Raw genomic sequence first — 27,860 nt, 5'->3', positions numbered from 1 at the left:
CTAGATCCAGAAGCAAAACCCAAAGCTTGTAATTACTTAATTATAAAGAATGATTTTTTTTATTTTAAATATTATTTTCTGTTATATCAGTAACAATAGAAATATACCTGCATTTTGCTTAATATTCTTGGAAGTAATTTACTAATTAAATGATAACAATAAATAATAATAAAAAATTTATTTGATTTAGAAATGTTTTAAATTTAAATTTTTGCTGGACTAAAATTATGTAAATATTTATAATAATTTATTCTTAATACAAATGTTAATTATTTTGTAGAAATATAAAATTTGGAAAGAGGTCGAAGTCGAAGATGTACAACCGGAAAAATATGAGTCAATTCTTGGTATGTTATTTGATAGTAATGAGGAAATGTGGACACTTTACAAAGATTATGCTAAACAATAGGGGCTTCATGTGAATAAGCTAACTAGTAAGAGAGGGAGTGATGAGAATGTAAAATACACGACATTTGCATGCGACCGTAGCAGCAAGTCGGAAAGTAAATCTACTAATACGTTGAAGCCAAAACTTATTGTGAAAATTGGTTGTGATGCTATAATTAAGAGTTGTGTAAATGAAGATGAAAAATAGATTCTTCGAACTTTAAACCTTTAACACAATCATGGATTGAGTCTGGATAAAGATTGCAGAAATCTTGTTGACAAAGCTAGGCGATTACTGTTTAAAGAATGAAATGCTATGACAATTCTAAAATACTTCTAGAAAAAGCAAGCAAAATGCAAAAGTTTTTTTTTTTGTTTTACATTGATTTAGATGAGCAAGATTGATTAAGGAATGTATTTTGGGTAGATGCCAATGTTTCAGCAAAAAAACTCAATGATTAATAAGATATGAGATGGAGAAGCAAGATGAAGATGCATACACTCTTTCTAAGTTTAAAGAATTTCAAAAAAAATTAATTGCACTGATGTATTGTGATGTAGTTAATTATGTGGGATCAGTATATGAAATCAATGAATCATATGGGTAAGGAAAGAAAAGAAACTTTGAGGTTGTTTTTGAAGAAGTTGAGTGTGAAGTTAGCTGCATTTGTTCAAAGTTTCAATTTAAGAGGATTTTTTGTAGACATGTCCTTATAGTGTTGATACGTAACGGTGTTGAATTACTTCCAGAAATGTACATTTTATCAAGGTGGAGGAAAGATGTGAGGAGATCCTATAGCAAGGTGAAAGTTAGTTATAATGTGTAACATTTATCTTTTCAACATAACAGATATGATCAAATGTGTATTGCTTTCTCTGAGGTTGCAGACATAGCTGTTGATGATGAAAGTAGTTACAAATTTGTATTGTATTGGATTAATAATGCACTGAAAGATCTGTCGAAGCAAATTCGGTGTGCAATTGTGAAAACAATTGTTTCACCTACAACTGCTACAGGTGACATAAGTTGTAGCATTAACACTATTTTTGAAGATGTAATCAATGATCCAGTAGCAACATGTCGTAATAGTCATCCTCTTTTTTTAGATTTGGCTTAAAACGACTAATTCTATTGATGAATTAATCATTGCACTATTGTTGTTTTTTCCCGATATTTTTTTTTGGTCTGGTGGTTTGGTGGTTTTTTTGATAATTTCCAATGATTTTTTTTTTAATTTTCAATGGCATAAATGATTACAATTTATGTGCTTGTACTTATTGTGAACTATTTCGGCATCCAATAGAGGTTTTATAACAACAACGTATGCCTACAAGTTTTTTGCAGTAGATAATACAAATTGAAACAACTTAAAAATAAAACTTATATATAAAACATAGTACAACAATCACAAATGTTCTAATGAAATCATATCCTAGTGTTTGTCTCCTTCAAATTTCATCGTCAAACAATTGTCTTTGCACTTCACATTGTTGCATGTACTTAAGTTCTTTATGAAGCAATTGAAATTTAACAAACAAACACTTAATCTCCAATGTCAACTTCTTAACTTCTTCCACTAACAAATCAATTTTCTCTTCGCTAAATTTATGGTCTTTTACTCATTGAAAGTTTTTACATCCTCTACATTTCCAAAATTTACGATTTGGATTCTTTGAAGTGCGTGACATTACTAACTCTATTTGGTCATTGTATTTGTTACATATTTGCAGTGAGTTTTGAGTTTCATATATGTTAGATGACATTATCAATAATAAACTACTTTAACTACACAAAAAAGAGTGTGAAAACACCTCTAAAACAACTCATAGTTTTCACTCAACTCATACTTCTTGGTCAAAAAACATAAAAAAAATTGTCAAAAAATGGAAATTAAATAAATGAATAAGATAATTAATTAATCACATGTAATATTATCACAAGATATCCGTGTAAAACCGAGTAATAAGATAATGAAATGAACATAAATGAAGTATATTCTGGGGACCTAATCGCTAAGAGAATATAGGCGAAACTTGCTGTATTTATTATCAAAAAACTCATTAGTTAGTAATGCTAGAAGACTAATTATTATCAAAAAGTTACTTTGTTTTAGTCAAGCTACATAAGAGAAACTAATTAAGAACATGAAAGGTCCTGGTGATTTTTCTGCTATAGAGTTTTATTTACAAACTCAGGCTAGATTATTATATAGCTATGTTTGCCTATTGCAGCCAGAATTGACTACACGATCCAACAAGAAGTATAAGAATAATTTAGAGCAATCAGGATAAATGAATGATTAACCATATAGAGATTTTCTAAACAAATCAATAATTCCTCCAAAACTGCTCCCCATACATACTAACTCCTACAATTTTCACAACAATTCTACATTATACTGAACCAGCAATTAATATTCCAAACGAAAAATCCAATAATTGTGACAGTAATTTTCACACAATTAGTACTCCAAATGAAAAATTCATCATTTTCATAGCAATTTTCACATAATTAATCCAAGAATGCACATAAAACAAAAATTTATAATTTTCTTTAATCACTGACCATAAACGAGCGCCGGTTGGGTTCTGTTTCTGGATCTAAAACAGGCGGTACTTTCGCGTTTGGTAGTTGGAGATAGTGACAACAGCCGGAGACAGTGACCACGTGTGATGGAGAGTTGGAGAGTGATGGGAGAGACAATGATCTGGAGTCAGGGAGAAAGAGTTAATGACGATCTAGTGGAAGGATGTTGGGGAGCTATGATGATCTGGAGTAAGGGAGAGAGAGTCATCAACGACCTGGAGGCATAGAGAGACAGTCAACGACGATCTCATGGAGGATGGGGAGTGATGATGATCTAGAGTGAGAGAGGGAGAGTCAGCGACGATCAAGAGGCATAGAGAGAGAGAGAGAGAGAGAGAGAGATGTCACTTTTTTTAAAATATATTTTATATTTTAATTTTTTTTTATCACTTTCCACTTTTTTTTTTTAAATTTTGATGTTAAAAATTATTTGGCTTGTTGAGAGAAAGAGAGAAGTAAAAGGGTAGTCAAGACTGTCGTTTCTCTCAGCGTTCTCTCGGCCGTATCGCTATTTAGCACAACTTTAAATTAAATGTATCAGGATGTAGCATAGTAACCGTACTTTATTGTCCCCTTTTTACCTACTCAAACAATATCATCTCAGTTAATTGGTAGGTACCAAAGGCAAAACAAATCTGATTCATAATTGAGTGGAATGCCAAACCGACTTGTCGTTTGTTGATTTTGTTCCCCTCAAAGTCAAAGGAATGGACCTGGAACTTCTCGGAACCAAGTTATGAGCACGAACACGTGTCGATTCGTCTTGGCGAGTATACGGCAGAACAATTCGCTCCAAAACTTAAAAACTTAAACCATCCTTCTTAAGGGTCGTCAATCCGTCAACACACACGGAAAGTTAACGGAAATTTAACGGCGTCAATGAGAGGAGGGAAATCAAATTTGTTTCAAAACCAAAACACTCAAAAATCCCCTCATTTCACCGCGATTTCTCCGTTTCTCACTTTCTGCATCTCACTTTCTGCATCTCACACACACTCTCTCTTCGTAATTTTTTTTTTGGCCCTAATTTGATCAATTACATCGTTTCTCCCTTTATGCATCTCCCTCTCTCATTCTTGACGATTTTGCCCTAATTTCGTCATTTTTAGGGCAAATCGAATTCGATCTTTTGGCAGAATGCTTAAGTTAATTGTATTGGCCGAATCTATTGGTAAAGCGTCTCACTTGTAATCTTTAAGTTTCACAATATGGCGAAGGTTGCTGCTGCTCCTTCTAATTCTCTTCAAATGGTCGGAGGTTCTCATAAGATGGGCTTGACTGTCAAAAGGAAGACACCATCGGAGCTTCGAGTAGGTTTCTTGATTCACACCAAGTTTAATGAATTCACGAATTTTTTAGAATCACAGTTTCATGTTTGTTTGCGTAACAGGGAGAGCAGTTGAAGCAGAATAAAGTTATAGAGCTTGTAGATGAATCTCCGGCGGCTTTGTTTGGTTCTACAAGGTAAAACCTTCCACAACTTCCTTTTTGTTTTGTTGTTTTAAGGTGGTAGCTGAAATATTGATATTTGTCTTTCAGTGGTAACAATAGTGAAGTGGGTAATGGGCTAAAGAAATCAGAATTATCGCGTAATCCGAGATACATTGACACCCGTATGGATGAAGTTTATCCCGTCAAAAAATCCAGGTTTAGGATGCTTTCAGGGAAAGAAAATGCTAAGGTATTCCATGTTGATTTAACTTTACAGTTTCCTAATGCACTTTGACATAGTTGATATTTGCATAAGTGTTTTATTTATTTGTTCGGTTCAATTTTATGTACGAGCAGGAAAGTAGTTCAAATGAGCAGCCTAGCAGCCTGAAGAATCTTTCTCTGCTTTCAAATATTGCTGCAAAGAAAAGAGATCAACACTCACTGTATGCATCTGCTGCAGGCTAAACTGGTTATATTACGTGAAGTCTTATTTTTATATTTGTTTATTTTGATTCCATGCCTTTCTCTCGTTGCAGTCCTGGTAATAATGTTGCGTCAGCTGAAGCTTCCAAAGATGGTGTGTTGGAAGCTCGTCAAATTATTGAAAAGTGTAGTCAAAGTACATTCCGTAGTGTTACTGAACTTTCGCAGGGTAGTGAAAGATCATTTGGCCTGGCTACTGTGGACATGGTATGCTTTTTGTTGGCGAAATTTGCTGTCCTAACTGCTTAAATAATATATGTGTTTATCATTGATCATCGTTTTCTATTATAGGATAAAGCACTAAAAGGACTGGTTGCCTGTGAACCTGCTCCTGATTTACCTTCTAGTTCTTCTGAGAGATTAGATGATCCTTCATCAACCTATTCGGGCAATTTTCGATCTGAATTCCATATTCCTGGCCAAAAGGTTCCTCTGGATTTTACCCTGAAAACTTACATGCGAGTGGTTTCTTCTTCGTCTGTGAGTTGGTGAGTACACACATTTAAAGCTGTTTTCTTATTTTTTATTTATTTTTCCAGTATGTAACATCATTACCTGGAATTGAACATCATTACCTGGAATTGGTCCAATTTGTGAATGTCCTGACCAAGATGCTAGTGCCATATTTTTATGAATTAAAACTTGCTGAAAAACTTCTTTTTAACAGCTTGTTAACTATCAATTTACATGTACTTCCAATCCACACTCACTATGTTATTTTTCCTTGTTTGTTCACATTGTCAGTTCAAATTCTTACTTGTAGGCTTTACTTTTCTTAACTGGTCTGGCTTTTCAGGATTCATAGGTCAATCATGAGTTGTGTCTACAATGGTTTGCCACAGTCCACATCCCATTCTGGTTATGCTGATGATAGCAACAGCTCAGGGATTACATTGGCTTCCCAAATCTTAAGTCCTAAGGCCTTGCATTCATGGGTTTACCCTCAATCTTCCCTGCCACCTTCTCTCACATCCATATTGACCTCATCAGCAACAGAGGGAGGTTTGTTCAATGAAATCTTTATTTAAACAAGATTCTTAGGTCCTTCCTCTCTCATTTTTTAAGTTTTGTAATAGACTTATACCCTTTTTATTCAGTGGAGATGGATTTCTTAAGAAAACGGCAACTTGCATGGGAAGAATCATTTCGAAGTCTTTACTACATGCTTAGGAAGAAAGTTTGCAATATCTTTTATGGTAAGTGATGGATTTATTTTTGCAGTCCTATAAAGGCTCCTTTTACCTTTTGATATCTTGTTATAAAACTACCGATTAATATGCTACTTTTTTTGAGATGTTCTAGTTTGTACTTCATATTTTGTGGTTATGTTCATCGGTGCTGATGGCTTGGGGACAAACCAGCAGTCATGCTATGCATATATTTCCCAGTCAACCAGAGGCTTGAGGTCTTCACTAAAAGAACATGTAAGATGAAACTGAGGTTGCTTTTAGATCCTTAATAGACAATCTCAATGTGAAAGTTATTGTTGCGAAACTTGCTTACTTTATATATCATAATCCTGAATCTGGCTTAGTCCTTGAAATAATGCATGTGACTTAGTTTATAAATCAGATCCCTGATCATGTTTGCTAATTGCTTAACATCCAAATTTGAATTAGGATCGTGGATATTGATCACTGCATTGCTGATTGTGAAGTAGGACCCACTTGGGCTGTTAGATTCACATGTCTGATGCTTTTTTTTTTTTTGGTGTTAGGATGTTTGTTTCTCTATGCCTCTTTGCCGGTCTAAAGTCGAACAAATCACCACGGAAGATCTGGTCGAGCTCTCAGAAATCGAGAAGCATAATCTGGGCCAGGTTTATGCCTATTCTTTTCATAGTTATCACTGTTCATTATTCAGTGAGAGTATCCGATAGTTCTTTGTCTGGCATTGTCCCTTGTCCTTGGGGATTCATCATCACTTCTCATTGAAATCTATGCAGACTCGACGGTCAAGTTCTTTGTCTGACATTGATAATACTTCCCAATCTTTGCTGGCATTCAGTGATAATAAGAACGTACATGCTTTATATGATTTTTTATTAAATTATAGGTGAGTACATATATGATTTCAGATTGTAAAGATAAAATTGACAGGGTACATTCTTCTATTCTCATTTGTATCTGATTTCCTTTTTGTGATTTTCTTCAGATCTTTCTTGACTTTTTTGACTGCTTCAGATGTTCCCGTGCTGTATTCACCTGTGCCATTCCAAAATGCAGCTCTTTCTGCCCCAGAGGTTGGTCAGTCAGAAAATTTGATTTGTTGTTTCACATATTCTTGCACTTTCCCTGCCTTGCAATGTAAAATAGGCATCATTTTGTGGAAAACTCAATCGGTCTAAAAGTGTCAATTTTCTTGTTGCCAATTGATGAGAAAAGTATTTTAGCATCTTCCTCCTTTGTTCTTTCTTCTTTCTAACTTTGCAGGTTACCTGTATGGAGATGAAGAGATCTGACCAAATTGCTGCTCTTCCTAAAGGATCTATTGCAAAAGATTCCGAAACCACTCATAATTCATCTCTGGGTTTCTGCTGCAGCATTGAAATTAAGGGTACATGTCTTCCACCGTGGATTATCTGTAATATATGTTCACTCATGGGCTCTGAAGGGAGGAACTTTGAGGCAAGGTACAGTAAGTTCTGTCTTCAGCATTTCAGATTTTTAAGTGATGATCCAATCTGTGTTTTGGAACATTAGGTTTTTCCTGAAGCAGAACCTAGTATCTTGGTGAACCAGAGCATAGCAAGGGGAGGCAACCTAATAATTAATTTTTATGAATCGATCTATGTCCTTTCATTTTCGCGCAAGCTCCCTTGTATTACTGACTTAATACCTGAGCAATATGGAACAACTTTTCTCTTCTATTCCCTTCTCTTAAAAGGAGATTCCAGATATAATTCAGATAGACAATGTATTTCTTACGTTATTTTTACTTTGGCTTGTAAGTCTTATCAACGTATGAGCACTACTTTTATCATTGGTACTGATTTAAATTGGGTGGTTTTCAGCCTTACGACAGAGCGTACCTCAGTTGGCTTGAATGTTGCACTCGGGGCAGTTAGTGACGAATCTGATGCTCAAACCACAGATGGTGAAGGCTTGCAGTCAATCATCCCAGCTTTTGGAATTCCAGATGCTGTCATTAGTCCTCACATGCGTTCAGGTTTCTTGAAAGGCTTGGAACACTGTAATGGTTCATATACAGCTTCTCTCTGTCCTGTATGATCTACTCTTTCCTATCTGCGATGGAGATGCAACAATGAGGAAGTTGTGCTCACTATATCATTTTGTGATCTGATTTGAACCCTTTATCCTCCCTTCATGGCCCATGTTCTTATATTATCTTATTCAAACAGAGTGTCATTGATTAATGCCATGGTAAACTTTGTTTTGTTTCTTGCCTTCGGAAGTGTTCTAAGATTCAAGATCAAATTTCCATGTTATAAAACTGGAGTCTCGATAGAAGCTTCCAATTTCCAAAATCCAAAGATATTTGGGCTTTTTCTTGTTTTAGGAGTTAATACTATTTGAAGTTTTTCAGTGCATTTTAGAACTGTGTTTAATCATCTTCGAATATATCACGCAACTCAGTCAATGATCCAAACATTAGCTTTTTGTGAAATAGGGATATGGAAAATACTACCGATGAGTCTTCACTTCTGGAAAATCCTTGGATGAATGTTGTGGATAAAGAGATTAAGGTTTTGAATTTGGGAGAAGATGCTATTGTGAGATTGGTGTATAAAGTGATTAGGCAACTGGCAGCAAAGCAAAAACTCGTTAATGGTGGTATGTACTCTTACTTACGGCCATAGATGAGTTGCAGGAATCCAGTTCAACCTATTCGTGTTACTTTTGTTGAGAAATATCCACCAGCTCATATGTTGGCTAGCCACATTAAATCCTAATCAGATTTCAAACCACGACAAATTTATTCAGAATATAGATAAAAGAACTAGCACTACCTCACTACCGAAATCCTTTCACTAAATTCCCTCCAAACAGAGTTTTGGTAAATGAAAAGTCTATATTTTTCTTGTCATAACTAAAATCACTAAGCTACGGAAATATCAGAGCATAACAGCTGAAGACCGTCATGAAACTACAATTGAATAAATAATTTAATCAATCAAAGTCAAAATTGTTTATAAGTGGTTCATTTCTTCGTGGAAGTCCCTGCTTCATTACTCTCTTACAACTTTCATGGGTGCTTTAAAAAGAGAACTTGAAGGCACCCACCTTGGAGTCTGATACTGAATCCCAGAAAGAAAGCTTTTTCTCTTGAGCCTTCTTCTCCTCCGCTTCCTGGACCAACTGATCTATAGCTCCAGGGAAAGTGATCTCAATAGCATTCTTGAACTTGTCATGCAAATTAATTCGGTCTCTTGTGCCAGATACAAGTGTGCTAGCATTTGGTCTCTTGAGAAAATCCAGGACATTTAACAAATTTCTCCTGCAATACAGAAAACCAAATATATGAAAATTATTTTCAGCCCCCAAAGTCATGAATGTTATGAACTGATGATTGCTCCTGCATGACATAAGGCCATACAAATATCAAGAAAATATAGGATTTCAATTGAGAGCTTTTCACGTTACTTTCATTTGCCTAAGCAAAATAATGGCAGGTAGGCATCTAGTAAAGACATGTTCATGCTGATTCCATATCGCTGATACCTTAAGATATGATTCATCTTATCCTCAAAATTTCTGACTATAAATATGGCCCTCAAACAGAAAGAAAATGACCTCCCTGCTACCATTCTAAGAATTTAGGAAGTTAGCACCCTTTGTTTCCTTGACTTACGGACTCAATAATAACAAATCCTGTTACCATTACCAGATTGTATCTACTTGCCTAATAGTAAACAGTTGCATCTCTTTCCCCATCTTTTCTATAATTACCCCAATCTCAATGCTTACCTGAAGTCCAAAACTAGACAACTTTTTTGGCCATGTTGACTTCAGCGTACAATGATTATTGAGCAAAGTGAGTAAGTAATTTATTACTGTATTATTCATATTTCTAATTATCAACTGACAGGTTACCCTCTTAAGAACCCATCTTTCCACAGACTCAAATGAACTATATTCAACCAATTTAGCCGTTCATGGAAAATTGAATTTCACTCTAAAGAAGATATTTAAACTTCGCAAGTTGGTGCAAAAATTAAGATATAGGGGAACCAAACCTGCTAACATAGTTCTGTTTGATAGCAATGGACTCCTCCAGGTTGATCACCAAATGCCACCATCCATTAGGAACAAAGATAACCTCCCCGGCCTTACAGATGCATTCAATTGGTCTCTTTTTCCAATTCTTCGTGGCACCATAGAAGTTCATGAACCATTCCATTATGGAAACAGGGCATGCAACCTCCGCTCCATCAGAGCTTGGGTGCACCCCAGGTGGAACTACATCTGGTGGAAACAAAATCCATTTCTTAGAACCTTTGATGATTGCATTCCAAGCTGATGTTGAATTTGGATCAATGTGGAATGATGAACCAGACCCAGCTGGTCCAATTATAACCCACCTATAATCGGGCCTCTCATTGCCTAAAACACTAAACAAATCCTCTCGGAAATACACTGGAACCTCATACTCCCCACCCAAAGTAGGAACTTTATCAGCAAACTTCGGGTCAAACAAATACAATGGTCTTTCTTCTCTCACTGAGTCCGAATATCTAAAATAGTCCTCAAGCTTCATCTCTACTGGTCCAACAGCAAACCGAACATCACCGCACACATTCACCAAATAATCTCTATCCCATTTTTTCAATGCAGCCCAATTGTCCAAACAACCTTCCAGCAATACTGGCTTATTTGGTTCCTCAAAACTCGACACAAATTCTTCAACAGAAATACATTTCTTTCTAGCAATATTGTCCCTCTCAAGCCATTCAGGTTTCATTTCAAGATTAGCACATAACCAACTCTGAAACAAATAATCAGAATAAAAATCTCTAACTCTCAAACAACCATCAACATTAACTTTTCCAACATCAAATGAAGGGTAACAAGCACTAACAAATGTAGATTTCCATGACCCATTAAACATGAACTCGCCTTTTAGGTTATCCAAAGCAAGATTCCTCCACAGTGGTTCATGGTTGGCAAAAACATAGAAAGATTTACTCACAGTAGCTAAAACCCCTAATTGGGTGGCATCCAGAAATCCTAAAACGTCAATAACAAGCTCATCGGTTAGTGTTTGGAGATTACCTAAGCCAGTGTTTCTTGAGTTGACCGAGCCTGGATTGAAATACAGATTGCCAAGTGGCTGAACCCCATGAGTGTTTGATGGAGCTGAGGATTTGAGATTGTATCCTCCTCCTCCTTCTTCTTCTTCTGTTTCTTCTTTTATGGCTTCAAGTTCTTCTGGTTGTGGAAGTTCTTGTTTTCTGGAAAAGGATTTTATGGTTCTTTTTCTGAGTTTGGTTTTGTTTTTGTTTTTGAGCTTTTTCTTTTTCTTTATGGCTCGAGATAGCAAGCTTCTGCAGCTCAGCATTGTAGAGGTTTAGTGGTGGTGGTGCTGCTGACGGCTGATGCAGAAGATTGAGGGCGAACCGGTCACTGGGTATAGGGTTTTGGGGATTCCTTGTCGTGGGGTATGCTAAAAACGCGTTTCACAGCTTTGTTTCCTAGGAACGGTTTCTCGGGTAAGAAAACGTTTTAGATGTTCAATTAAACTCGAATTTCTTGCTCTTTTTTACCCCATTTTTTAATTGTTTCTTTTAATTAAATTTAAACTACAATGCAAATCTTTTAAAGAAACAGTTGGTTGTCAGAATGGACTATAACTGTAATAAATAAAAAAAATCAAAATAAGCCTTGAATTTAAAATCGTTCGGAATTACTAGAATATATTTTGTTAATTATTGTACTCAGTATTATTTGTATATATTATAACAGCAGCAACAACAACAATAATAATAATAATTATCATCATATCATTATTGCCATTATTATCACTATTATTATTAATATTAATTTCACAATTCTAGTTATTTATTATTATTATTATTATTAAGAATAAATAATGAAGGATCTATTTATAAATATTACAAAAATTTTGAATACTCTAATAAATTCTGTAGGGACCAAAATACAAAATTAAGAGAACTTAATTGGAGACAATTTAGAGATTATGATCTAAGAATGGAAGTATGATTTGCAACTCTTTGATTCCCAACTCTTTTTAAGGAATCAGATTCTCATCCCCTAATCTCATTTTATTATGAGCTCCACTCAAATGATTCACATTCCTATCTTTATTATGAACATTGTCCATAATTCTAGTTCTCTAATCCAGAAAGTAATCACACCATGATTTAAATTTTAATTGTAAAATAAAACATTGTTGCATATATATCATGCATCAAGCACTTCGTACTAGTGTCTGTTTTGATGTTGAAAGTCGAAATCGTTGGCTACAATTGGGTTTATAGAAGTTCGAAAAAGAAAGTTCAACAATCGTACAATCATTGAAACTTCCTCACGCTTTCATCATTTGGCTGCTGGGAAAAAAAGGTCGTGCCCAGCCGAAATTAAGTAGACGCAAATATATGACAAATGTTTAGAATGAAGACAAAACACTTGAAAAGAATCGAAAAAGGTTATGAACAAACTTTGAGCTAAGCTTGCCAGCAAACAAACTTAAAACATCCTAAAAGCAATGCTGCCAAATTTCTTTTCTTCTGGGTACCACCTTCAACCTGCATGTCACAAGATGCAAACAGTATAATTTTACAAATTATTATAAAACTGCATGCAATTCTCAAGGCATGCCCTGCAACAGTTCAAAATGTCATCGTCAACTATTAATTGTGTGCAAATATTCTGCTTCAAGGGACTCGGAATATACAATAGTGAGTAATTCTTGGCAAATATATATATATATAATAATAAGAAGAAGAAGAAGAAGAAGAAAATATAATATATAGATGAGAAGATAACGTTGAGCAATTAAAAGAACAGTAAAATAAAATACAAGAAGGCCTTGCAGTAAAATTTGGATTCATTACGGATAAAACTGAAATGTCGTGGCGAGAGAAGAATAGGCATTTCATATTCCGTTGAAAAATCATACAAGAATTTGTAATGTACAGGAGTGGACAGACAGAAGACTTGTACCTTCAGCTGAATTGCAACAAACTTAAATGAACAAGCAAGCCTATATCATAGCCATGATTTACCCGATCAACAAGCAGAACGTGTCCAATCCGAAGAAAATGAAACAAAAGAAAACTGCACAATACACCCAACTCCACAGCAACCAGGAACCCAGATAAAGAATGCAAACTCTTAAGGCAAAAGCATGATCTAAATCCACATAGCATTCGCATTTACAAACAAAGGCTTGAGATGGATACGGTGGTTTTAGAACTGAATCAAACTTGCGTACTTGAAAGACATCTCCACTTTCTCATTCGAGGATCCTTATCTAGAAGCATTAGCAAGCCCACATTGTTGGCTGTTAACCCACAAGCATACCTGCAATTACATTAAAGGTATGAAAAGAGTGAGATAAAAAACCACAGGTCAATCCAGATAACATAGCGTCCAAGTTAGGTTGACCATGGTGCTTGCAGAAGTAAACCAGAATTGCAATGAAGCTCAATCCCTCAGATAATGTGCCCCAGGAGTTAATATTGCCGTTGGGCCATATATACTTAATAATTAAGTAATAAACACTTCAAACGAGTTCCAGAAACTATGAAAGTACCTTTTTTTTTTTCTGGGGAGGGGGAGGTTGTGTTTTGGTTGTGTGTGTTTGTTTTCATTAATTGTTCATTATGAAAAAGAAGAGGTAACTTCATTAGCAACTGTCTTAATAGTTTACTTACTTGCTTCGATGAGCTTTCCTCCTCCAGAAAACAAAAGATGCAATCCACTGAACAAAAGAAATTGATAAAGATGAAAAATAAATAAATAAATAAAAATAGAATACTCAGGTACTAAAAACTATATTTAACAGATGAAGGAAAGGGAAAGATTGATGCTTGCAACATCGATTCATATTCCAACAATGAAAATGGAAAACAGTGTATGACATTCTGATGCAAATCCAATAAGAAGCACACAGATGAAGGAAAATAATAAAAACATCAATGAAATACTGAGTAAATTTGTAACAGAACAGGCTAATTCAATTTTTTTTTTTTTTAAAAAAAAGAAATAATGAGTGAAAACAACAATTGCAGCTGTTGATGCTCTCAAGAAGCAAAGATAAGGGGAAATTGTTAAAAGAAAAATGAGAAGAAGGCAAGTAATACCATTCAATTTTGCTGTTATCGATAAACACAAGATAATCAAAGAATTCTATTTAAGTACGGTTCAATTAATTAAGCAACCGTCCCAACAGCAATTAATTTTCCATATTCTATTCAGTTTGTGTCAATTTAAAAAAACGAAGATGGGGAAATAGATAAATTTGATAGTGTTACATCATTGTGAAGGATATAAGATACACTCAAATGCAACATATAGATAACAGGGAATTGAAAATGTCAATGTTATGCTTTGCCAACAGAAAAGAAGAAAAAGGGTCATTCATACATATGGTGCAACCAAAATTACCTTGAAAATGGACATGAAGGAAAAGGATCCTATAATAGATGGTTTCCTCACACGCATCTGTCTTTCAGGTGTCATTTCCTTGTACAAATGCTGAGCAATTTCTTTCAACAATACCATTTGTGCTTTGTCCGTGCGCATTGAAATAATTGCCTGTCTCATTGATTCCCTGTCCGCCTCAAGGGCCTGAAGCCTCATGTACAGCTTCTTGATATCAGGATCACGAACATCATATTGATTCAGTGACTCTCTTGGAGTGGTGACATACTCCTCACAGATCCCTATGCTTGGTTTAGGATCTGGAGCACTTTTGTATTGTACTCCATTCTGAATGGAATCAATGGTATAAACTCTGTCACTCATGTCATCTCCATTATCTGATGCATTATCCATCTTTCCCAAATTAGAATAGTCATCTGTTTGTTCCATCTTCTTTATGGTCCTGTTAAACCTAGGAGATTCTCCATAATCTGAACCTGTTTCTTTAACGACCCCCATGTATGAACCCGAACTATCAGTGGAAAACCTCCTGCTGTGTCTTGGCCGCCTAGGAGAGTGACCGACAATCACCTTCTCTAGTATATTCTTCCCATTAGAAAAATCCCCATCTGGCTGGTAGTGTCTAGGACTTCTTTCCATTTGATGGATCCTGTATTCCAAATTCTTCAAATGACGAGGGGTCTCACCAAATGCATATTTCTCAACATCTGCAACATCATTGTCAACTTCCAATGGCTCCGGGTTCTCATTCAAGTTGCATTTCAAAGGTGGGTAATCATATGTTGGTAGATCAAATTGGGCATCAAAGTTCTCAACCAGGCTCAGTTGCCGACTAATCCTGCGTTTCTCACATTTTTCACCCTCAACCTCTGCTTCAGTGAGCCCATAGCTCAGCATCCTATGCTTATAAGCCTGCACTTCACATGTAAGGGATTGAAGGGCCTGCTCTCGCTTATACAACAAATCCTCCAAAGCAAAAAGCTCCTGTTGGTCATGAGCCAGTTTCTCTTCTGTAAAACGCTTGAATTGCCGAGCCTCCATTTGTATTTCTGCCTTCTCCCTCTGCAACCTCAAAATCATGGACATGGCCTCATTCGCAGCTGAAGATGAGGCATTTCGTTCCTCTTCCAGCTCAGTATACAAATCCTGTATGGTTTGCTGTTGGGTAGAAACAGTTTCACGCAATAAAGCACACTCATTCTCGATCTGGACACGTGGATTTGAATCTGCATCCAACTCAGGTATATAGAACTGTTTTCCACCCTCAAGCTCATCATATTTTCGTTTCACAGACCGATACCACGTCCCTGAGAAGCTACTTATCATAGAACAACTACACCCACAATCACAACATTTCACCAAATCCCTTGAAGGCGAAATAACTTCTAAATCCATTGTTTAATTCGTCACATCAAACTAAAGCAATTCAAGATAAAATCAGAATAACCCGAGCATTTTTAAAAAAAGAAATCCAAGAATCTTCAATTAAAAAAATTCTTATATTTAAAGCTCAAGTCCTCTCTCTTGAATCTATAGATCCTTCACTCAAAAATTCCCTCCTCCCTTAACACCACCCGCCTGCTAATCCTCCGCTTATGATCACCAAATTTACACAAATTCCTACAAAAACATTAGCAAACCAAATTGAACATGTAGCCCATTCTCCTTTTATAAAACATGTTAATTTTTAATAATTAAGAAAAAAAAGGATGAAAATTTCCTCCTACAATTAAATATTTTTTTTTCCCGGGAAAGCTTTTCAAAAATAAAATTTCCGTCAAATCAAAACACAGAGATAGAAGCAGAGAAAGGAAAGATCATACCTCAACAGAACAAGGAGCAGGGAAAAGGAAGCTGCAATCGAGGTACGTGTTAATTTTCCCGGGCAAAAAAAAAATTCCGGGAAAACGAAAAAATTCAAGCTTCAGCAACCGGGAAATAAACAGACGACCAAAAATTTGCTCAAATTGGGCAAAAATTATGGCGTTTGGAGGGAAGGAAAATCAAAATGAAAAAAAAGAAAAAAAGAAAAAAGAGAGAACAAGAGAGAGGGAGGGGAACGAAATTGGAAACCCTAGATTTTCTGTTCTTGTTTCTGCGAATTTGTTGCGTTTGTTTGTGTGTGCCTTTTTTTTTTTTTTTCCCCTCTTCGTTTTCTTGATTTTCGTGTAAAGCGAGAGCTAAAATCAGGTAAAAGTATTTTTGGAGAAAAAGAGAGAGAAATTCGGATGATGATTAGACAGTTTGTTTTGGATTAATTAATTAAGGCATCGGACAATAACATTCAGCTCCCGTATTTCTTCGTTTTCTTAATTGAAGGTAGAAATTTTCAATTCCTATCATAAATATCCCTTGCTTTTTTCCATTAAAAGCCAAATTATTACAATAATAATCTCTGTCTACATATTAGAGATAGACTTGTATACTATTTACTATCAAAAGAAAAAAAATTATCAATTTATCACTATTAGTGACTATCTGCTTATAACTTTTAAACTTATTTATTTTTTTAACTTTAAATTTATTTTCTTTCCTAATTTATCTCTATTTCTTACTTTTCTTCTCTTATTTTTACTAATGACTTATATTTATCCATATAAAAGATGAAAAGTTAAAAGATACTGAAATAATATACTTAATGTACAGACTATTAAATTAAAATACCCAAAGAAATTTGGCCAACTCAATATAAATTTATGACTTATTTGATACAAATATAAACATTTTATCTCATTTGAGTTAGCCAAAAGCTAGGGGATCTTGATGTTATTATTCTTTCAAAAGATTGATTGTTATTAGTTGGGGAGATTGAGATGAGTTGTTCCAATGTGGTTAATCGGAGCACACAACTCAACTACTAAAAAAAGTACAAAAAAAAAGCGCGCGTGTGCGTGCGTGTGTTTTTTTTAATATTATTTTAGTATATTTTATTTGAGGTTAATAAAAATAAAAGTGGATGTATTTTGACTTGGCAAAGTATCATATAACAAGTGGTCAAATACAATGTGTTTATCAAATCATCACAAGTATATAGCTCGTAACACGATTTTTATAGCTTAAAATTTTGGATTTGTTTATTTACATATTATATCAAGATTGATTACATAGATATTTGGGATATAGTTGCTAATTTATTACATTATTATTGATTCCATGTTTTGATATGCTCAATATAATGCTTTAATTACAATTTATTATCATATCAAATTAGTGTAAACAATTTGCATTTTGCTCTCATAAAAGCATTAATTAGATTTAATATCAAATCGAATGAAAGGTTATGAATATTTAATTTTAAAAAAGGATCTACAAGGAAATAGTTTGAGACAAAATTGAAAAAAAAATGCTTTTCACTCCTCAAAGTTTGACTTCATATATATCCCTTAAATTTTTTTATTTTATTTTATGAAGCTGGATATTTATTAAGAAGAAGAGCCAAACAGTTCAGCAACTAAGAACAGAGGTGGAACAAACCTCCACTCTCCATGACCTAACAAAAAATTCCCCGCCTGAGCTATAAAGTGGGCAACGGAATTCGTAGATCATCTAACAAATGAGAAAGAAACATCTCGCATAAATTTAGACAAAGTACCACAATCTTCAATAATAAGAGTAAAACTACTAGGACCCGAGAGGTTATCAACTAAAGCATTGTACATGTTTAAACAATTCATCTCTATAATAATATTGGATAGTTGTAGTTACTTAATCCAACTAAGGGCCTCTTGAACACCAAGGGCTTCAGCATCACGAGCACTAAATCTTTAAGGAATACAGCAACACCTAGTTGCCACAAATGCACCATATATCCCTTTAATTTTGAAACATATAGAAGAGTGGCATTTTTCTTCTTTGTGCTTGTTTGATTTTTTGCAGGATATTGGAACAATTTTTGATGGCCTATGTAACATAGATTACCAAATTGTCATATTGAGATTTCATTATAACTCAATCATGCTAATTTGGCTGAGAATCACAATTCTTAATTGTTCAAAGTACAACAATGATGACTTAATTCAAGGATGCATCATGAATCAAGTGGGTAGTGCCATCATTTGAAAAATTCATCTTTAAATTTTTAATGAAAGAAATATTTGTAATATTCAGACAAGAGTTTATGTTAATTTAGTGCACCGGCAAGTTTAATTTTTAATCTTGTTAACTATATTTAAGACTCGCAATTACAAGGTACAAATTTTCCGAGCAGCGGCGGCGTAGCCCGTTGGAAAGTCGATAATTGGGTACGTTAAAAACTTAAATTACTATTACGCCCCCAAATCAACTAATGACGAGAGATCCTTGAGGGGTATTCTTGTCAATAAGGATATTCAACGGCTACTTCACAATTGAATCTCTACAAAACCCTCACGAAAATCCGTTTGCACAAGAAACAGAAACCCTGGCAATAAAAGATCATAATCAACTGCATTTTCATCAAGAAGCAACAGTGCCCCAACAGCGACAACAACAAGAAAAAGAAGCCCTTTTAATTTCTTTTCTGATCGTGCTATATTTAGTCTTATTTTTGTTTTTTTTGCAGAATTAATTTTGCTCCCTGTGTTTTTGCAGGCTTGGTTTCATCTAGCTTTCTCGTTTCAATTTTCTTTTTCCTCTTTTATATATATTTTATTTGGTTTTACTCTGTTATCTCTTTGTTTAGAAAGTTATGGATGCAGGACCCAACAAGGTTCAATCAAGAAGCCCTCTTCAAGAACGGGTTCGTCAGAGAAAATGCTCTGGAGAAAATGTAAGAAAATTCACATAATTTCTTAATAATTTCTCCTTTTTTATTGATTTTTTTATAGTTGTGCAATATTCTTGAATTTGCTTCCAAATTTTTGTAGTTTCTGATTTTATACTGATTGTGTTATGATCAACAGTTGGACAGATTTATTCCGAATAGGTCAGCAATGGACTTTGATTATGCTCACTATATGCTGACAGAAGGGAAGAAGGGCAAAGAGAATCCAGTTGCGGCGTGCTCGCCATCAAGAGAGGCTTACCAGAAGAAATTGGCAGAAGCCTTCAACATGAACCGGACCCGAATCTTGGCTTTCAAGAATAAGCCACCTACTTTGATTGATCCGATCCCGAAGGAGTTCTTTTCATCTTCTGTTCATCAGTCTAAACCTGCCAAACCCAGGAGACACATTCCTCAGGTACCCGTTCTTTTAAATATATTTTAGGTAATTTGATTATGGCATATGTTTATCCTTGAGTTAATCCTCTGTTACATTGAATTCCTTTTTTTTTTTGGCGGGGGGGGGGGGGGGGGGGGGGGGGGAAGAAAATCAAGTTTGATCATTAGATGATTAAAACAGTTTGATCTGAACTTTTGGATATGTTGCAGGTCAATCAATTAGTTGTAGTGATTTTAGATATTCTTATCGACATGCTTGTGAACAATTGAAGGTGGAGGCTTGGAACTGTGTTTCTCAGTTAATTTGTTTAATTTCTATCTAATCTGTTTTGTATGAAGGGCATGATGCTAATTGATAGTAAATTTGTGGAATTTAAGAATATGGGTGTTTTTTTGTATAATTATAGTGTCTATACATTTTTGAGACCATTAATTGGTTTGGCTGCTAACTGTTTGCTAATTTGCTTGTACTTTTAATTTTAAGCTTGTCTCTGCTTCTGTATTAACATTTCTGCAATTGCCTGTGCAGTCTTCTGAGAGGACATTGGATGCCCCTGAGCTTGTGGATGATTTCTACTTGAATTTGCTAGATTGGGGTAGTAGCAATGTGCTTGCCATTGCTCTCAGTAACACAGTGTATCTCTGGGATGCTTCAAATGGTTCTACCTCCGAACTTGTCACCATAGATGATGAAGATGGTCCGGTTACAAGTGTGAGTTGGGCTCCTGATGGGCGGCATATGGCTATTGGCTTGAACAACTCCCATGTCCAGATATGGGATTCTACTGCCAATCGACAGGTTTGTAATGCGTCTGATTGCATATTGATTTTTCTTCTATTACTTTTTCTGAAATAATTGAAGGTGAATGATTGTTTCCCAAACTGTGCTTTTGATTTTGATTGTATTTTCAATTTTGCAGCTAAGAACATTGAGAGGTTGTCATCGATCACGAGTAGATTCACTGGCTTGGAACAATCACATACTTACTACTGGAGGAATGGATGGGAAGATTATCAACAATGATGTGAGAGTGAGAGAACACATCGTTGAAACCTACAGGGGACACCAGCAAGAGGTTTGTGGACTTAAATGGTCAGCCTCAGGGCAGCAACTAGCAAGTGGGGGAAATGATAATCTCCTTTTCATATGGGATAGATCCATGGCCTCTTCAAATTCACCAACACAATGGCTTCACAGACTAGAAGACCATACAGCTGCAGTGAAAGCCCTTGCTTGGTGTCCATTTCAGGGAAATTTGTTGGCCTCTGGTGGAGGTGGGGGTGACCAATGCATTAAGTTTTGGAACACCCACACTGGCGCTTGCTTGAATTCAGTGAATACTGGCTCTCAGGTATGCTCTCTTCAATGGAGCAAACATGAGCGCGAATTGCTTAGCTCTCATGGATTTACACAGAATCAGCTCACTCTTTGGAAATATCCATCAATGGTGAAGATGGCAGAGCTCACAGGTCATACCTCTAGAGTTCTGTTCATGGCTCAGGTATGCATGCTTCTTCAGTTAAATTTTGAATTTCATCTTGTAGATTGATGTTTTTGGAGGATGGGCCTGTCTCTGGTTCATGTTCTAATAATGTACTGCCGCTTTGTTTTCCAGAGCCCAGATGGAAACACAGTCGCATCTGCAGCTGGAGACGAGACTTTACGATTCTGGAATGTGTTTGGGTCTCCCGAAGTGGCAAAACCTGCACCTAAAGCAAACCCTGAACCATTTGCTCATTTAAGCCGCATCCGTTGAATATCCAAGTAAAAGAGACAAGGATATATAATCTCATCTGAATAAAATTTTGGTAGATAATTTTTATGTAAAGCTCTTATAGTAACTCTGTTTTAGATGATCAGAGTCACAGTTGCTGTTGGGTTGCAAATATGATGTGAATACTGACCAATGCATGTTAAGTGTTTTTATAAGTACTTGCTGTACTTCTCACAACATCTAACAATAGTAGTTAGAAATCTTTCTCACATGTATTTAGTCCTTTTTGTGATGCATGGAAATATGTGAAACATGTCTTCTGTTTATATTAATTCAAATGATCACTCAAACTGGTGAAGTTCCTTGTGGTTGCTTAAAATCGGTCCCAAAAATGGAGATATTCTTGCGGAGGGCTTCGTTTAACTTACTTCCCACAAAGATGATGTTCATCAGTTCACGCCCTTCTGAAGGGCACAAAAAGAAAACCAAGCAATAAATATAAGTAAATCAGAATAATTAAATTGAGAGTATGAGATTATTCTAGATCACTTCCTCAGTAGCATGCATGCAGAAATGCAATTAACATCCACTTCGAACAGTAACCAACATCCCAAATTATTTTAATCCAGCTCCACTTAACTTGCTTTCCATAATTTTGTCAAGCCTTGGCCCCATCTCGCAGGTTAAATAATTCTTCCAATCTCCGACCTTGCCTCTGAGGAAGTACACATTATTATTAACGGCCAGATTTTCATCATCAGAACGATGTTTCCTTGTCTTATTGACCTCCAAATTGCTCAAGTTATGGAAGCTACACAGCTCTACAATTTTTTGCACTACACCTTCATTTTCTTCCTCTAATGAGAAAGGGTACCCTATGAACCTGGCCAATCTTTTCAAGTAAAATCTAACAGAACATTTTCAAAATTACTTAAATTAGTTAGAGTTATATCAAGTTATTAGTCTGTAAAATTTTTAATGAGACTTAGTGCCTGTTTGGTATGGTTTATTTAAGAGGCATAAGTGTGTATTTAATCTTATAAACACTTTTTAAAATTTTTTATGGCATTTGGTTATTTTTTTTATAGAGTTTTTTTTTAGCTTAAATAAGCTAATTTACCTCTACTAGCAAAATCCCAAAATCCCAAGCTCTCTAACTTAGCTTTTGAGAGTATAAGTTAGAGAGCTTTTCCAAAAAATATATAAATATATAAAATATTTTTGACATATTTCATTAATTACTTAATACCCTATTTTGTATAAAAGCTATCCAACAAAAATTACTGCCGCCACTTCACTTTTTCTCTCTCTCTTTTTTTTTTAAAAAAAAAAAAAGCCAGCACTTTAATTTTGCAATCTCTACACATACCCAACACTTGAGAGAGCAATCATAGTTGTAACCAACGTTTTTGGTGAGGAGTATGCCAGGTAATTTTGATAGTTTTATTTGTTTGGGAGAATATATCAATGATGCAATTTTTAATTTTGAAAATTAAAGAAATGATTGAACTAATTTTTTCTTACTAATTGATAGTTTGGATAATGCATTTTGTTACATGTTATATAATTATGAATACATATCATTTTTTATAATTTAATTACACAAAAGTACTTTTAGTTTTGCACAATCAAACAGTTTAATGGTTCAAAAGAGATTTTTTAATTGATAGTCAAATACCCAATGGTTTTTTGTCCAAAAGCTCTATTGGTATAAGCTCTACTCCTATAAGCTCTACTGTTATAAGTTCTATTTAATAAGCTGTACTAAATGGAGCCTTACTCGTGTAAAACACATTAGTGCAACTCTTTTTTTTTAAATAAATATTTTTATTCAATTTTATATTATTAAATACAATCCTATTATTTTGGGAACCCTCTATAGATATAACTTGAACTTGATCTAATATGTTTATTTGCTAATATCTTATTGATAGTTGTGTTTAATTATTTGAAGTGTCTGAGAATGTTAATATCGTCGGTGGAATAAAAAATCTCAAAAGAACCTAGTGCTAGACTTTTCATGGTTTATGCTTTCATAATTGGTGAGATTTTTTATGTAATAAAATGGCATTTTAATTGTTCGTTGCGTGAAGTAATTTGTAGATTTTTGAAAAAAAAAAAAAGAATTTCTTCAATTAGATTTTGTGTTAGTAAAATTTTAATAAACAAAGATTTTAATAAAATATATCTGATTGCTTCTTTGTCAATTACGGCTTTTAAGAAAAATACGTAATTGTCTCAACAATTGAAATTTTTAAAATCATATCATGAGAAATATAAAGTAAAGTTGTTAAATATAAAAAAAAAAAAATTAGTTGGATTAGTATTACAAAAATAAATAACCTCTACTTTCGAATTCAGAATATCAAAATTTGAGTACTAGGTAGTAATATTCCTAATTCAAAATATGATACAACGATAATAAACTGATTTTAAAAAAAATTAAAAGAGTTTTTTGCCTTTTGGCATTTAAAAGGATCCACGTGAAAAACATTATTAGAAACAATGATTATTTATAGTTTTTTAAAATACGAGGGTCTAATATTTATTAACCAACCGATACTTAATTTTTTTTTTTTCCCGATAAAAACCAACCCTAATTCGCCACTTGCTTGCTGTGTATAAATAGTGGAAAAAACCCCCAGAATTTTGTCTCCCAACACTCAGAAGAGAACTCAGCGAGCGGCTGCCGATTCTTATTATTCCTTTTTCAAACCCCTTCAGACAAACTAACGCACGCTTTCTTTTTCTTCCGCTTTCTTCTCCATCGCTGATCATCTTGATTGCATTTTTAGTTCGAAAAACATTGTCTTTTAATATTTTGTTGTGTAGGAATGGCGACTGCTGTAGTGGCACAATCTCAAGACCCATCACAGCCTCAATACGATGTGAAGCTCTTCAATAGGTGGACTTTTGAGGATGTTCAGGTTTATCTTCTTTAAATCCTCCTTTTGCATTTGGTTACTTTTATTTTTTTGGTTATCTTTTTGGATCTGTATTCAACATTGTTTTTTATTTTGTGTTTTTTTTTTAATTTTTACGTAATTTTTTTTCTGGGGCTCTTCATTTTGAGACGCATGTGATTTCATGAGTTCAGTATGGGAGTATTTTTTTTCTTTTTTCCTTTGTAGTCTTGATTGGGATTTAGTGATTCTGGAGCGGTACGTACAGGCTTTATTAAAAAATATTGTTTGGCTGCAGATTTGCAATTTGTTTGCTTAAGAGTTGGGTACGAAAAATAATTTGTTTTTTGCAATTCCCAAAATATAGACGAATTGATATGTTTTGATATGTGGTAAAAACTTGTTTTGATTAATTATGGGATTCTTGCATAGGATTATGTGTTTATGGATAAACTGGAGGAAACAGAGAAGGTTCTAGTGGTGTTGATATGTTTGTGTAGTGTATTTTAAATTTGAACACCGCTTGTCAATTACATTTTCTTAGTGATGTGTTCTTCCAAACATTCTTGAGTACTTTATCATCTAGCACTTTCGCCAACTTGTAAATCTTATTTCTGAAATTTCTATCTTTTCTGTGTTATTATTGGTAATTGGCCTTATTAACGATTTTTTTTTTAAATTGTATGCACTATAGGTCAATGACATCTCGTTGAGTGATTATATTGGCGTGCAAGCGGCCAAGCACGCTACTTATGTGCCTCACACTGCTGGGAGGTACTCAGCTAAGCGCTTTCGGAAGGCCCAATGTCCCATTGTTGAGAGGCTTACGAACTCTCTAATGATGCACGGTCGTAACAATGGCAAGAAATTGATGGCCGTCAGGATTGTTAAGCATGCCATGGAAATCATTCACCTTTTGACTGACCAGAACCCAATTCAAGTCATTGTTGATGCTGTCATCAACAGGTATTGAAAGTCTGATTTTTCTTTAAAACTTTGTGGAAGTTTTTCTTTGGTATTTATACAACTGGTTTATGTACTCTTTTATTGAATTATCTCGAATTTCCTTTGTTGCTGCAGTGGTCCAAGGGAAGATGCTACCCGCATTGGATCTGCTGGCGTTGTTAGGCGTCAGGCTGTTGATATTTCCCCATTGCGCCGTGTGAATCAAGCGATCTATTTGCTCACCACTGGTGCTCGTGAATCCGCTTTCCGTAATATCAAGACTATTGCGGAATGTTTGGCCGATGAACTCATTAATGCTGCCAAGGGTTCATCTAACAGGTAACTAATTAAGGCCTCAGTTCTGCTTTGTTACCTCTTTACTTACAATTTCTTGAAACTGATTGTTAGCACTTGTATTTTCAGCTATGCCATCAAGAAGAAGGATGAGATCGAGCGAGTTGCTAAGGCCAATCGCTGAACTTTGGACAATGTTTTGTTTTTTATTTTTATTTTCTCAAACTTTGGACAATGTTTTGTCTCTATTTTTGCGGATTATTTATTATGATCATTTATTACTTTAGAATAGATAAATGTAAAAAGTTTATTGACATTTCAAATGCCTTGTTTTTTTGTTTTTTTCAATAAAAGGATCTTACCAATTGAAACAAGAGTAATGATACGCTTTCGTGGGAGAACTTACTAAAAAGTTCAAAGCAACCAAATGTTCTATCTAAGCAACTAAAATAAATAATGATTTTACTACCCAATATTTTAGAAGGTAGACGAAATTCAAATTTCAATTATTATAATAATTACGGGAGTTTATAAACATAAAGCAACAACAAAGAATTACATAAAATTAAATTTGATATAAATCATAGGTTGATCCATATCCTCTCTAATGAAATCAGAACTAAGTACTTTAGTTTGTTTATTTAAAATCATTAACTAGGTCATATTGATTGTTTCTATTAAAATAAAAGACATATAATAACCAATTTCTAGATAAAATGATAAAATATAACATGTCGAAGATTGTTAATATATACCAATTATTCTCTACTATTTTGATAATATCTCAAAAAATCTGGCACAAAATATTTATTTCACATTTTTAGTATTTAAATTTTTTTTAGTTTAATTTCAATTTATGTAATTTATTTAATTTAGAATTAATATGAGCAAAAGTGTATATGAAAATAAGGATAATTTTGTAAAATTATAGTGTCGGGGATGTTATTGACTTGTGTCAAAATAATATTCTTTATACTAAAACAAACTCATTCAAATTTTAAATCCCTTGATTTCCCCGATTGGTTGCACAATTTATTGCGTAAATACTAAATAGTTTACTTATTATTTTTAAGAAAATTTCACTACTCGGAGGTTGTTGTTTGCCTACGAAGTTTGAAATCATGTGAAAATGAATATATTGACTTGTGTATCTCATAAATAATTTGTTCCGAAATTCTTGATTTTCTTTTAAAAATTGGTTCGAAATTAATTTTTAAATAAATAATACACAACCGTTGTTCATTTTTTTTTTTTAAATCAAAACGAATATCCATAAGTATTTGTCAAAACTTAAATATTATTAAAACTTAAATATGATTTAAGGATATGAATTCGATATGATGTTTGGGAGGAGATTTTACAGTTTAAAGAAGAATAATTTTACATTGAATGAGTTTGCTAGTTGGATGAGAGTTAAAAGGGATGATATTTATCCTAAATAATAATTTAATTATAGAATTTTTTTAAACGAAAAAAGGGATAAACATTAATACGAAAAAGTTGGATTCTAACTATTACTCCAGTATTTGAGTCGTGACTAATGTTGGACTAAAATGCATCAGTTTATCCTAAACTACCATTAAATATTTTTTATAAACTCCTCTCGCAGTAATTTTATTTGATAATTAAGATGGTCATTGTCAGTGATACTATATATTAAACCCTACATGCTTCTTCTTCTTCTCAAATCTTGGTTGTGAATGTTTATGAAAATGATGAAAGCTTCGTTCGAGTACAATACTTGGCAGCTCTAGAAACACCCAAATAGGTAGTGGGAGCTTTTGCTTGTTTTCAACTGCAGCTAAAGCTAAAAAAAACTGAGGAAAAAGCTCAAAAAAACTGCGGCTAAAGCTAAAATTAATTCGGAGGATAATTCACTGGATGCTCTCTGGGCCAGTATCGATCGATTCAGTCTCTATTGATGAAACTGCCTCAGTCCCTAAGCTGCTTAATCGATGGGTCGGAGAAGTTGGACCCTTAGCCAAAGAAAATGTCCTATACTGCGTCGAGAAAGTGGATTCCTTTGCCGCCCTTAGGGTATATAATAACTTTTTTTTTTCTTTATTAACTGCAAGTAACGAGCAATGATATATAGTCAAATGGAAAAAAACTTAAAAAAGTGCTGACAAAAATAACTGGTACATGGTAAGGGCACATGCGGGTGGCCAACGAATCATTATTTATTGGTTACCAACCCGACCACGTCCTTGGGGGCATTAACTGGTTTATCCTTGATTTTATCAGTAAAATTTAAAACAAAAAGAGAGATACCTTGAAAAAGAATGGACGCATCACTGGAGAGGTTTCTGAGCATTGTGAACCTCATGAAGTAATTTTGAGTATCAATTTGTCTGTTGCAGTTATTTCGCAAAAACATTTATATTC

The 27,860-nt window shown here is 34.4% G+C and overlaps 5 protein-coding genes across 8 annotated transcripts; 3 read left to right on the top strand and 2 right to left on the bottom strand.

The window, feature by feature from the left end:
* The first annotated feature begins 3,810 nt into the window (after positions 1–3,810).
* On the top strand, positions 3,811–8,402 carry LOC18038235 (protein downstream neighbor of Son). 2 transcript variants are annotated; one of them, XM_006429935.2, is made up of 14 exons: positions 3,811–4,284; positions 4,365–4,438; positions 4,526–4,655; positions 4,763–4,851; positions 4,945–5,098; positions 5,183–5,379; positions 5,688–5,893; positions 5,989–6,087; positions 6,194–6,315; positions 6,609–6,710; positions 6,837–6,946; positions 7,046–7,133; positions 7,324–7,523; positions 7,905–8,402. In XM_006429935.2, the coding sequence occupies exons 1-14, from the start codon at positions 4,183–4,185 to the stop codon at positions 8,119–8,121; spliced, it is 1,890 nt and encodes a 629-aa protein (XP_006429998.1). In that variant the 5' UTR covers positions 3,811–4,182; the 3' UTR covers positions 8,122–8,402. The 2 variants fall into 2 exon arrangements, with proteins under 2 accessions (XP_006429998.1, XP_006429999.1); XM_006429936.2 differs by having other exon boundaries at positions 4,514–4,655.
* Positions 8,403–8,824: 422 nt separating this feature from the next.
* LOC18038957 (F-box protein At5g06550) lies at positions 8,825–11,587 on the bottom strand. Its single transcript, XM_006429934.2, has 2 exons — positions 10,089–11,587; positions 8,825–9,349 (listed from the first exon to the last, which is right to left on the bottom strand). The coding sequence occupies exons 1-2, from the start codon at positions 11,408–11,410 to the stop codon at positions 9,109–9,111; spliced, it is 1,563 nt and encodes a 520-aa protein (XP_006429997.1). The 5' UTR covers positions 11,411–11,587; the 3' UTR covers positions 8,825–9,108.
* A 696-nt stretch (positions 11,588–12,283) lies between these two features.
* On the bottom strand, positions 12,284–16,692 carry LOC18038956 (myosin-binding protein 7). 3 transcript variants are annotated; one of them, XR_002904878.1, is made up of 4 exons: positions 14,482–16,692; positions 13,749–13,795; positions 13,036–13,395; positions 12,284–12,617 (listed from the first exon to the last, which is right to left on the bottom strand). XR_002904878.1 is itself a non-coding variant. In XM_006429933.2 (4 exons), the coding sequence occupies exons 2-4, from the start codon at positions 15,871–15,873 to the stop codon at positions 13,293–13,295; spliced, it is 1,542 nt and encodes a 513-aa protein (XP_006429996.1). In that variant the 5' UTR covers positions 15,874–16,098; positions 16,302–16,692; the 3' UTR covers positions 12,882–13,292. The 3 variants fall into 3 exon arrangements, 2 of the variants coding, with proteins under 2 accessions (XP_006429996.1, XP_024037692.1); XM_006429933.2 differs by lacking the exon at positions 12,284–12,617 and having other exon boundaries at positions 12,882–13,395; positions 14,482–16,098; positions 16,302–16,692; XM_024181924.1 differs by lacking the exon at positions 12,284–12,617 and having other exon boundaries at positions 12,882–13,395.
* A 2,169-nt stretch (positions 16,693–18,861) lies between these two features.
* Positions 18,862–21,607, top strand: LOC18038983 (cell division cycle 20.2, cofactor of APC complex). Its single transcript, XM_006429932.2, has 5 exons — positions 18,862–19,225; positions 19,359–19,637; positions 20,148–20,417; positions 20,539–21,120; positions 21,235–21,607. The coding sequence occupies exons 1-5, from the start codon at positions 19,145–19,147 to the stop codon at positions 21,373–21,375; spliced, it is 1,353 nt and encodes a 450-aa protein (XP_006429995.1). The 5' UTR covers positions 18,862–19,144; the 3' UTR covers positions 21,376–21,607.
* Positions 21,608–23,974: 2,367 nt separating this feature from the next.
* Positions 23,975–25,801, top strand: LOC18038982 (40S ribosomal protein S5). Its single transcript, XM_006429931.2, has 4 exons — positions 23,975–24,260; positions 24,931–25,202; positions 25,317–25,520; positions 25,605–25,801. Exons 1-4 carry the CDS (start codon positions 24,168–24,170, stop codon positions 25,657–25,659), a joined length of 624 nt encoding a protein of 207 aa, XP_006429994.1. The 5' UTR covers positions 23,975–24,167; the 3' UTR covers positions 25,660–25,801.
* Positions 25,802–27,860: the final 2,059 nt, after the last annotated feature.

The sequence above is a fragment of the Citrus clementina genome, unplaced genomic scaffold, assembly GCF_000493195.1.
Source record: "Citrus clementina cultivar Clemenules unplaced genomic scaffold, Citrus_clementina_v1.0 scaffold_6, whole genome shotgun sequence".
In the NCBI taxonomy this organism is placed as follows: domain Eukaryota; kingdom Viridiplantae; phylum Streptophyta; class Magnoliopsida; order Sapindales; family Rutaceae; genus Citrus; species Citrus x clementina.
Note: the sequence above shows the minus strand (reverse complement) of the source record. Positions and strands in the feature narration are given on the sequence as shown.

Coding starts and splice junctions, on each gene's coding strand:
- LOC18038982 (XM_006429931.2), top strand. CDS start 24,168: ATGGCGACTGCTGTAGTGGCACAATCTCAAGACCCATCACAGCCTCAA. Junction 24,261..24,930: donor GGACTTTTGAGGATGTTCAG/GTTTATCTTCTT, acceptor TATGCACTATAG/GTCAATGACATCTCGTTGAG. Junction 25,203..25,316: donor GTTGATGCTGTCATCAACAG/GTATTGAAAGTC, acceptor TTGTTGCTGCAG/TGGTCCAAGGGAAGATGCTA.
- LOC18038235 (XM_006429936.2), top strand. CDS start 4,183: ATGGCGAAGGTTGCTGCTGCTCCTTCTAATTCTCTTCAAATGGTCGGA. Junction 4,285..4,364: donor AGACACCATCGGAGCTTCGA/GTAGGTTTCTTG, acceptor TTTGCGTAACAG/GGAGAGCAGTTGAAGCAGAA. Junction 7,134..7,323: donor CAGCTCTTTCTGCCCCAGAG/GTTGGTCAGTCA, acceptor CTAACTTTGCAG/GTTACCTGTATGGAGATGAA.
- LOC18038957 (XM_006429934.2), bottom strand. CDS start 11,410: ATGCTGAGCTGCAGAAGCTTGCTATCTCGAGCCATAAAGAAAAAGAAA. Junction 9,350..10,088: donor AAACAGAACTATGTTAGCAG/GTTTGGTTCCCC, acceptor TCTGTATTGCAG/GAGAAATTTGTTAAATGTCC.
- LOC18038983 (XM_006429932.2), top strand. CDS start 19,145: ATGGATGCAGGACCCAACAAGGTTCAATCAAGAAGCCCTCTTCAAGAA. Junction 19,226..19,358: donor GAAAATGCTCTGGAGAAAAT/GTAAGAAAATTC, acceptor TATGATCAACAG/TTGGACAGATTTATTCCGAA. Junction 19,638..20,147: donor CCAGGAGACACATTCCTCAG/GTACCCGTTCTT, acceptor TTGCCTGTGCAG/TCTTCTGAGAGGACATTGGA.
- LOC18038956 (XM_024181924.1), bottom strand. CDS start 15,873: ATGGATTTAGAAGTTATTTCGCCTTCAAGGGATTTGGTGAAATGTTGT. Junction 13,796..14,481: donor CCTTCATGTCCATTTTCAAG/GTAATTTTGGTT, acceptor TCTTTTGTTCAG/TGGATTGCATCTTTTGTTTT. Junction 13,396..13,748: donor AGGAAAGCTCATCGAAGCAA/GTAAGTAAACTA, acceptor ATGTAATTGCAG/GTATGCTTGTGGGTTAACAG.